Raw genomic sequence first — 10,684 nt, forward strand, 5'->3', positions numbered from 1 at the left:
AGGCGCGCACCACCACGCCCAGCTAATTTTTTGTATTTTTAGTAGAGATGGGGTTTCACCATATTGGCCAGGCTGGTCTTGAACTCCTGACCTCGTGATCTGTCCGCCTCGGTCTCCCAAAGTGCTGGGATTACAGGTGTGAGCCACCGTGTCCAGCCAAGTGCAAGTGATTCTGACAGCTTTTAGTGAAATTCCCTGTATTAAAGATTGTCAATTTGAATATTTAAATTAAGTAGTATATTCTGACATGAAATTTGCTATTGTGTTAAGGAGAGAAAACATCTTTAATTGACTTCTCTGTCTTCACAGGAAGTTATTCACATGAATTTATGTTGTTGCCTATAAAACACTATCCAATAACTTTTACCTTTTCCCCTTAACTCCCTCAGGTCCTACCACAGCTCTGTGAAGTTGCACTCATGTATATTGTTATTAACTGTTTTGCAAACAATCTAATACTTGTAGTTCCCTTAGTTTATATATATTCAGGTATACCAACTGAATTGCCCTTTTCTTATAATAAATGTACTTTCGTTTCTAATAAACAACCTTCGAAGTAGTAGGAAAGATATTAACATCTGAGCATAGGAGTTGATATGGTTTCTCATTGAGAAATTAGTCTCTAGAATTATAATCAATAACATGGTAAAGGAAAAAATGTTGAAGATATTAGAGCCGTACCTAAAACTTTCCATAGTTTGACCTTATGGCAAGTGAACATTTGGTTTTTATTACCCTTTTAAACACTAAATATTAATACATTATCTTATACAGAGGCCCTCAATAAATAAAATATTTATAGTAAACTACTGATGAAACACCTTTCATTATGGTAGAAATTCTTTTCAGATTACTGAGAAATGCAGTTCTCAAATTTCTGCGTAGGTTTTGCTTAATTCATTAAAGCATATGCAACTAACTAGCAACATACTTCTTTTACTGCTTGTATTAGAAATTCTTTTTGTACTTAATATTTGTTTAATTACTTGATCCATTAGTTCAATTGTAAATGACTTCCTTGTTGAATTTATTCATTCAGTTTTCATGATAGTTTGAAGAGTAATCTAGACCAATGTTATCCAATAGAACTTTTTTTGTGACAGTGACACTGTATATGTGCTGTCTAATACAGTTGCAACTAGCCGCATATAGCTAATAAGCTCTTGCAGTGCAGTCAGTGTGACTATGAGACTGAAGTTTTAATTGTATTTAATTATAACTGACTTAATTTTTTTAAGCCACATGTTGCTAGTGGCTACCACATTGGATAGCACAAATATATCTACTTTATTTTCATTTAGTTTTCCAAGTTACAATAAGTGTATTTTCTAGGTAAGTGTTCTACTTTTACAAACTCTTTGAAACCTATGGTTAAAAAAAAAAAAAAATACAAAAGCAAACTCTAAAAATTAATTTACTAAACTATTTGTATTTGATTTTTATTGCATTTATCTGAAACATTGGGTTGCTATATTGAGCATACCACAGACCATTTCTCCTCATTTCTGGAGACAGTTTCATTCTAAGGAGAAACATATGTCCTAAAGACCCATGAACTAATACTTATTTTGAGATTGGTCCATAAAAGGTTTTTGTTCATTTTTAAGCAGCTGATTTAGAGGAAAGTTTTAATGAACACGAACTGGAGCCCTCATCACCTAAAAGTAAAAAGAAAAGTCGCAAAGGAAGGCCAAGAAAAACTAATTTTAAAGGACTGTCAGAAGATACCAGGTCCACATCCTCCCATGGAACAGACGAAATGGAAAGTAGTTCCTATGTAAGTAAAAAAAAACTGTTGGATTCTTACTTTTTGTTGCACCATGAATATTTCATTTAAACTATAGGTGAAGTTCATCATTTGAAATGTTAAATAAGCTTGAAATACTGATAGCATATTTTCATGATTTTTTTTTAAGTTCTTTTTTTCTTTTACATTTGCAGAGAGATAGGTCTCCACACAGAAGCAGCCCTAGTGACACCAGGCCTAAATGTGGATTTTGCCATGTAGGGGAGGAAGAAAATGAAGCACGAGGAAAACTGCATATATTTAATGCCAAGAAGGCAGCTGCCCATTATAAGTGCATGGTAACCATGGTTCTTTTAAGCCCAATTTTGTTTTTTTGTTTGTTTGTTTGTTTTTCTTTGTTTCCCCTGTGATCTAAAAGCCCAAGTGATTTTTTAAAAATCATTTAGCTAGTAACCAAAAAACTTCCCCCACAAGTGTTAGTATTTTAGAGTCATGAATAGTATATCTTGTAATCCCAAATCTTAATAAAATTTAGATTTTGTTAAATTATAGCCTTTATGTTTTAGTAGGATTTGAAGTAGTTCTAATTATAGTTACTGTAGTTAGGATAATCTGTAATTAATTATTTCATAACTGTAAAAATTTTGTCTTTATAAGCATGTCATGAAATATATTTTAGACTTTTACTATAACCTAATAATTATCTCTGTTGTACTTAACACACTGTATTACAGTTATTCATTTATGAACTTATCTTCCCTAACAGACTCTTAAATTCCTTGAAGATAAGAATAAGTTTTTATCTTGACATCCTTAGATCCATGCCTGACTTACAGTATACATAAATATCTTTGACTTAGAGTGTATTGAATGACTCATCCCATTGATAAGGTTTTTAAAATTACATTATTTATGTCACAGGTTCTTAACCAGAGTACATATCATATTTACCTGGTGAGCTTTTTCCAAAATATGTGCATCTAGGAACCCTGTGGAATAGATCTCATATGTGTCTAGTTTGAAAAACAAAATCCCCCAAGTGATTCTGATCTGCATCTGTGGTTGAAATTTGCCAATTTAAACTGTTTTTTAAAACTGTGGAAATGTAAAATAGTTGAGAATAGAGTGACATTGTTGAAATTTTCATTGCTTGAAGCGATTTAATCTTGGCTTCACACTGTCAATCTTCATTTTTATTTCAATGTCCATAATTTTAGCTGTATTTTAATCAGACATGTAAATATATTAAAAATATTTGAGCAGATACTTGATTATTAAGGAAAGATTATCTTTCTTCGGAAATTAAATATAACACACTTGTTATCACATTTAATGTTTTCCTCATAAGGATTCTGAATGTTAATGTTCCTGCATTTTTCTTCTCTAGTTGTTTTCTTCTGGCACAGTCCAGCTCACAACAACCTCAAGAGCAGAATTTGGAGACTTTGATATTAAAACTGTACTTCAGGAGATTAAGCGAGGAAAAAGAATGGTCTGTAGTTTTTATATTTGTTATGCAACATTACACTTGACTTGCTGCTTTAAATTTAGAGTACATCCCAAATTTATCCAGTCATCAGAAAATTTAATATAAAGTAGTTCATATGTTAAAGCAAAGTATATTGACTTATTTGTAATATAATAAAGGATGTTGATGTTACTGAAACTTATTTCTCTTTCTATGTAACTTCATTACTTAAGAGGATTATACTGAGATTTATATACATTTCAAGGCATTTGCAAGCCTTTAACAATAAAATAAATGAAGATATGAATGTGACAAACTTTTTTAAGTTTAAAATGTTACATTGTGTAAGCTTGCTTAAAGGAAATTTTTTTCAGGGCTTTCTTTTTAAAGTACACATACACAGGACTGCCTCTTAAAATGTTTGTCATAGCGTTAAAAGTTTTTTTAAATAAAATAATATAAAATACACCTTAGTCTCATGTTGTTAAACATACTAAATTACCAACAAGTAGCTCTAAGAAATATTGGCATCTTTATTGATCACTTACTCCTTTATAGCTTATGAATGCTATAATAATATCAGTTGTCTCTAGAAATTAATTTTTAAATTTTTTGTTGGGAAATTTTCAAACATACCACAATTGGAAAGCCTAGTAACACGTATCTATCCATCATCTTGCTTCATCAATTACCAAAATTTGTGGCACTTGTTTCATATAGGCCTTCTTTGTTGTTGTTGTTTTGAGACAGAGTCTCACTCTGTCGCCCAGGCTGGGGTGCGGTGGCGCGATCTTGGCTCACTGTAACCTCTGCCTCCCGGGTTCAGGTGATTCCCGTGCTTCAGCTTCCCAAGTAGCTGGGATTACAAACATGCACCACCAAACCTGGATAATTTTTGTATTTTTAGTAGAGACAGGGTTTCATTATGTTGGCCAGGCTTCTCATGAACTCCTGACCTCATGCAATCCACCCGCCTCAGCTTCCCAAAGTGCTGGGATTACAGGCGTGAGCATCCAGCTGAAAAGGAAACTTTCATAACAGAGCCTGTGGTACTGAAAAAAGGAAAAACCACTTTATCGTATTATTCAGAGCAGTGTTGTATAATACAGCTAAAGTTCAAATAGGTGACTAAGATAGCAATTCAATTATCTTGCCAACTTATTGTTTACCTCTGCACCATTGAGGGTTGGGGTAAACACTAACCTAGCATTTCCCCCAAGTGTGCTCTAAAGGAAGTTAGTTCATCAAGATGTTCCCCCACCCCTCCAGAGATAAAAGGGCATCTAGATTTCAATAAACTTGAAAACTGTTTACTCTGTGCCCCCACCCTTGGAGAAAAGGCTGTGAGAAGTCCTGCAATAAAGTGATGTGCTTAACCTATCCTTTCTCAAACTTATTTGACTTGAAACCCCTTTTTCAACAGTTACCTTTTAATCTCCGAACATTCTTCAGGCAAGGCTTATCTAGGCCAAACTGAGAAGTCTTGAAAAGATTTCAGCCCCTTTAGTCGCCCTCTGCACTTTTGTCTACTGGTAGTGATTCTTCTGTGGGGGAACTGCTTTTCTGGTTTCTTATTCTTTCCCCTAATCATAATAGGAAAGGATCTGATCTTAGGGAGGGAAAGAAACCAACCACTAAAATACACAACATCATTTTTTTGTGTATTTGGCAGTATTGAGGAGAGTCTTACCTACATTTAGATGTCAGACCTGGGATGGTCAGTAGTTTTTCTAACAAGCCGGCAGTTTACAAATGTTAAATAATAGAAACATCAGGGGATGGCAATATTAGAAGGCTTATCAAAGTATGGTTTCAGCTGCAGCGTTATTTCAGTTATATGCTACGTGATAATTTCAGTGTATTCTTTTTCAATAGAAAATGGCTGCTGTTTTCTTGAAATACTGCTTACGATTATTTCTCTTTCCTTATACAGAAATGTACACTTTGCAGTCAGCCTGGTGCTACTATTGGATGTGAAATAAAAGCCTGTGTTAAGACTTACCATTACCACTGTGGAGTACAAGACAAAGCTAAATACATTGAAAATATGTCACGAGGAATTTACAAGTAAGAAAACAACAATTGTCTATTTCCCTAAACATGTTAGTAAGTAACTGTCCTTAAATAGATGACATTAGTTTACTCAATCTCTATTCTTAGGTGATATTTAGTTAAGTATAGAATAGAATACTGAGCACATTGTGTAAGGAATGAGTACTACAATTGGCATTTTCCTCTGACTACATATCCCTGGATTAGCATTCATCCATCCAATGTTAGTTATGCTTCCTGTGTGCCAGCCATTGTGCTTGAAGCTGGGCATATAACAGTGATCAAAACTACATATGCTGGGCCAGGTGCGGTGGCTCACATCTGTAATCTCAGCACTTTGGGAGGCCAAGGCAGGTGGATCACCTGAGGTCAGGAGTTCGAGACCAGCCTGACCAACATGGTGAAACCCCGTCTCTACTAAAATACAAAAATTACCCAGGTGTGGTGGCAGGCACCTGTAATCGCAGCTACTCGGGAGGCTGAGGCAGGAGAATCACTTGAACCCAGGAGGGAGAGGTTGCAGTGAGCCAAGATTGTGCCATTGCACTCCAGCCTGGGCAACAAGAAGCTTACAATCTATTGGGAGAGACCTATTATTTAAGTGGCCAGACAGATATGCAATTACAACATAGCAGCATAAGTGTTCCAGAGAAGTTACAAAGTGTTATGAGAGCATGTAAGAAGGAAGAGGTAACCTAGTCTGTAGTGGGGAGTCTTTAAGAATTTTCTGAAGGAAATAGTGCTCAGCTTTAAGCTGAGATATTAAGGACAAAGGTGAGCCTTGGTTGGGAGAGGTATTCTGGGCAGAGAGAACAACATATGCAAGTGCCCTGGGTGAGACACAAGCAGAGGTGGAAATGGGGAGATGTGTTAGGAGGCTAGTGCTGGTGGTCCAGGTGAGAATTATTGGTAGCTTAGAATAGGATGTGATAGATAGAAGGCAAAAGGTTCTCTTGAGAAGATGATGAAAAAATAAAGTTTGAAGATTTGGGTTTGGGGGTCACCCTCTTTTTTATGGGTCTTCCACTTACCTGTGCTGCCTTGGGTTAGGTGGTGTTAATGTAATGGTTCCATTTGTTTAATCAACTGGAGTATAAGTTGGCAGGGACTCCTGAAGTTTTTATTTGCTGTCCAGAGTTGTAAAGCACTTCCTTACTCTCACATGCCTAGAATGCAATAAACCAATAACTTCCAGGTCTAGTATTCTGTGTAAAAGACAATGTGCACAAGCAGTCACCAAGCCATTTGGGTGCTTACATAAGGTGCTATGCTATATAACAAAATTTGCCAAATTCTGTTTAATAATCAAGGCACAAATGTTTTCAAGGGAGTTTTATAAAGCCTTTAAGGAACAAATAATCCCAATGTTATTTAAGAGATCCAGCACATAGCAAGAGATGGAAAACTTACTGCTTCATTCTGTAAAGCTTACGTAACTATGGTACCAAACCTAACAAAGATACGTTAAAAGACAGACAAACCAACTGTAGACCAGTCTCCCTTTTTTTGCTCTGAGACAGGATCTGACTCTGTTGTCCAGGCTGGAGTGCAGTAGTGTGATCATGACTCACTACAGCCTTGACCTCCTGGCCTCACGTGATCCTCCCACCTCAGCCTCCCAAGTAGCTGGGACTATAGCCAAGCTAATTTTTTTAATTTTTTTTTTTTTTTTTTTTTGAGGAGGGGTCTTGTTATGTTACCCAGACTGGTCTCAAACTCCTGGGCTCAAGTGATCTCCCTGCCTCAGTCTCCCAAAGTGCTAGGATTACAGGCATGAGCCATGCCCAGCCACAATCTCACTTTTATAAATATACAAAAATTTTAATTAAAATATTAGTAAATCAAATCCAGGTCTGTATTCTAAGAATTGAAAGACTGTTCAGGCTGGGCACAGTGGCTCACACTTATAATCTCAACACTTTGGGAGGCTTAGGTGGGAGGATTGCTTGAGGCCAGGAGTTCCAGATCAGTGCAGGCAACAAAGCGAGACTCTCGTCTCTATATAATTTTAAAAATAGAAAGAAAAAAGACTGTTCAAAATTAGGAAATATATTAATATAATTTGTTAGTAGAGTAAATAAAAATCTTATCACCTTCCTTATAGATGGTGAAAAGACATTTGATAACATTCAACATCAGTTTCTGAATTTTAAAGTAACAAGTGCTCTTGGTAAGCTAGGAATCTTAATAGGTGTTTATGAGAAAAACAACAGCAAATAGCTTATTTGTTGTTAAAGTAAAGGAGCAATGGTTCTTAACCAGGAGTGAGCCTCAGAATCACTGTGATGTGGATAAGACCCTCTTTTAAAATGTTCATGCCTGAGCCCTACCCGTAGAGATTTAAATTTAGTAGGTCTGGGTTGGGGCCCAAACCATGCACTTTTATGACTCCCCAAGTGATTCTTATGTTCATCTCTAATTGAAAACCATTAGACTATACTTTAATTCAGATTAGGAAGAAGACAAAGATGCCAACTACTAGCATGACTTTTAACATTCTTCTAGAGGGTTAAGCTGATGCAAGACAAAAAGAAAGAGGCCCAGTGCAGTGGCTCACGTCTATAATCCCACACTTGGGGAGGCCGAAGCAAGAGGATTGCTTGAGGCCAGGAATTCGAGACCAACCTGGGCAACACAGTAAGACCCATCTCTACACAACATTTAAAAATTAGCCACACAAAGTGGCACACGCCTGTAGCCCCAGCTACACAGGAGGCCCACACTGGAGAATTGCTTGAGCCCTGGAAGTAGAAACCAGCCTGGGCAACATAGTGAGACCCTGTCTCAACTTAAAAAATAAGGCCAGGCGCAGTGGCTCACGCCTGTAATCCCAACACTTTGGGAGGCTGAGGCTGGCAGATCACGAGGTCAGGAGTTTGAGACCGGCCTCGAGATTGCCCCACTGCACTCCAGCCTGGGTAACAGAGCGAAACTCCATCTCAAATAAAAATAAATAAAAGTGTGTAATAAAATGATCAATATTTGTTACTTATATCATTGTTTACCAAGAAAATTCAAAGGAATCAACTTTGAATTTATTAAAATTAGTAAGAGCTCAGTAAGATTGCTGAATGTGAGATGACTTTTAAAAAGCAATTCCAGTAATAACTAGTTAGAAAATGTAAACGAAAATCGTCTGCCATACCCCGCCAAACACACATACACTAAAGATGAATTTTTTCCATTTAAAAAAAGCACACACAGCTGCATCTGAGAGAGCAAGTCATGTTTGGAAATAAAATATTTCTTTTCTCTTTAAAAAAAAAAAAAAAAAGCACACAAAGCTTTGTTTTGGGGTGTGGGTGGGGAGACAGGGTCTCACTCTGTTACCCAGGCTGGAGTGCCACTGCATGATCATGGCTCACTGCAGCCTCGACCTCCTGGGCTCAGGTGATCCTCCCACCTCAGCCTCCCGAGTAGCTGGGACTGCAGGTACACGTGACCATGCCTGGCTAATTTTTGCTATTTTTTGTAGAGACAAGGTTTCACCATGTTGTCCAGGCTGGTCTCAAACTCCTGGACACAACTGATCCACCCACCTGCGCCTCCCAAAGTGCTGGGATTACAGCTGTGAGCCACCATACCTGGTCAAAAATTGCATTTTACAAAGGACTGAAATGAGTGGTGAAATGTATTATGTTTCTTGATAGAAAACTCAGCTTCGAAAGACACCTATTCTCACCAAATGTATAAATTTGGTATAATTTTGATCAAATCCAAATTTTTTGACAGTTTTATTTGAAAGGCTAAATGTGATATAATTTTCACTTGTAATGGTTGTGTTTACCTTATATAACAGAAAAAAAAAATAGCAGCTTAACAAGAGAGAGGGTTGCTTTCTCACCTAAAAGATATGCAGAGAAAAGCAATCCAGATGTGGTAGGCAATTTTTCAGTGTCGTCAAAGACCCACATCACCATCCTTCTGCTCACCCCTCCTTAAGGTCTCCTTCCACATATGTGTGTATATGTTTTTGTGTACGTAGAAAAATCTCTAGAAACATATTCAACAAGCTTAATGGTTATATTACTTCTCATTAGTTACATAGGGATGGAGGAGAAGAGGCAAGTTTATATTCTCCATGATAGGATTCTGTAGTGTTTGAATATCTTCATGAGCAGTATATTATTATTAAAGTAGCCATTAACATTTTAAAATAACAGGCTGATTTTAAATATCCAAAATCAGATTATATGGAGAACTATTATATTTAAAATGTAACTTTTAGATGCTTTTATTATAATAGTTTTAAATGGAAAATATTTCCATTTTCATTTTGGAAGAAAAATGGAAATATAGATGAGAAAAAATACTTAATGTCAACTTTAATTCTACCACGCAGAGGTAATAATTTTAAATCTTTTGGAATGTTTTCTCTTAGACGTTTATGTGATTATGTGCATGTATTTATAAAAACAAGATTTTCTGCTGCTCTGCCTATGGGGCAGCCATCCTTTTATTCCTTTGCTTTCTTAAAAAAAAAGATTTTCTTATCTATGCCGTTTTATAATCTCTTTTCCACTTATCTGAGACATTTTTGTGTGACATTAATCAATTTTACATCTTGGTTTTTTTTGGTTTTTGGGTTTTTTTTTTTTTTTTTTTGAGACACTCTCACTCTGTCACCTAGGCCGGAGTGCAATGGTGCGATTACAATCCATTGCAGCCTCAACCTCCCAGGCTCAGGTGGTCCTCTCACCTCAACCTCCCAAGTAGCTGGGACCTCAAGGGCACCCCATTATACCCAGCTGATTTTTTTTGTACAGACGAGATTTCACCATGTTGCCCAGTCTGGTCTCAAACTCCTGGACTCAAGCGATCCACCCGCCCCAGCCTCCCAAAATGCTGGGATTACAGCATGAGCCATTGTGCCCAGCCTACATCTATTTTAATGATTGCATGGTATTCCATTATATAGGTATATCAGTTTATTGGTTCCTTTTTCAGACGTCTGGGTTGTTTTTGCTTTTTAGCTATTAGACAACCACATTTCAGTGACCCTCTCAAAACAAAAATATTTGTACTTGGATCCATAATGATTTGAATTGCTCTTTTATTTTTTTCCTATTGAGATTTGTTTCTGCAATCCACTTGTAATGTAGATTCCAGATAGAGACCATTGAGTTCAAATGAGAACCCATATAGGTGTGTAGTTTGGCAAGAGAAGAAGGGACAAATAGGAGGAAATACAGGGAGGAATATTTCTGAATGAAATGGCTTCCCTGGCCGGGTGCGGTGGCTCACGCCTGTAATCCCAGCACTTTGGGAGGCCAAGGCAGGCAGATCACGAGGTCAGGAGATCGAGACCATCCTGGCTGACACGGTGAAACCCTGTCTCTACTAAAACTTCAAAAAATTTGCCAGGTGCAGTGGTGGGCGCCTGTAGTCCCCAGCTACTCGGGAGGCTGAGGCAGGCG

At 37.1% G+C, this 10,684-nt stretch overlaps 1 protein-coding gene across 4 annotated transcripts in view; it reads left to right on the plus strand.

Annotated features, from left to right (window-relative positions):
- The window catches only part of PHF6 (PHD finger protein 6), a 74,166-nt gene that overhangs the window by 53,040 nt on the left and 10,442 nt on the right, over positions 1-10,684 (plus strand). For 2 of the 4 annotated variants that reach the window (XM_012001319.1, XM_012001320.1), the window contains 4 exons: positions 1,611-1,777; positions 1,942-2,085; positions 3,135-3,239; positions 5,149-5,282. In XM_012001319.1, coding sequence (XP_011856709.1) covers positions 1,611-1,777; positions 1,942-2,085; positions 3,135-3,239; positions 5,149-5,282 — 550 coding nt within the window. Of the gene's footprint in view, positions 1-1,607; positions 1,778-1,941; positions 2,086-3,134; positions 3,414-5,148; positions 5,283-10,684 lie in introns of those variants that run through there. The other 2 variants (XM_012001318.1, XM_012001321.1) reach the window with 2 other exon arrangements.

This window comes from Mandrillus leucophaeus, unplaced genomic scaffold (assembly GCF_000951045.1).
Source record: "Mandrillus leucophaeus isolate KB7577 unplaced genomic scaffold, Mleu.le_1.0 Scaffold659, whole genome shotgun sequence".
Taxonomy (NCBI): Eukaryota; Metazoa; Chordata; class Mammalia; order Primates; family Cercopithecidae; genus Mandrillus; species Mandrillus leucophaeus.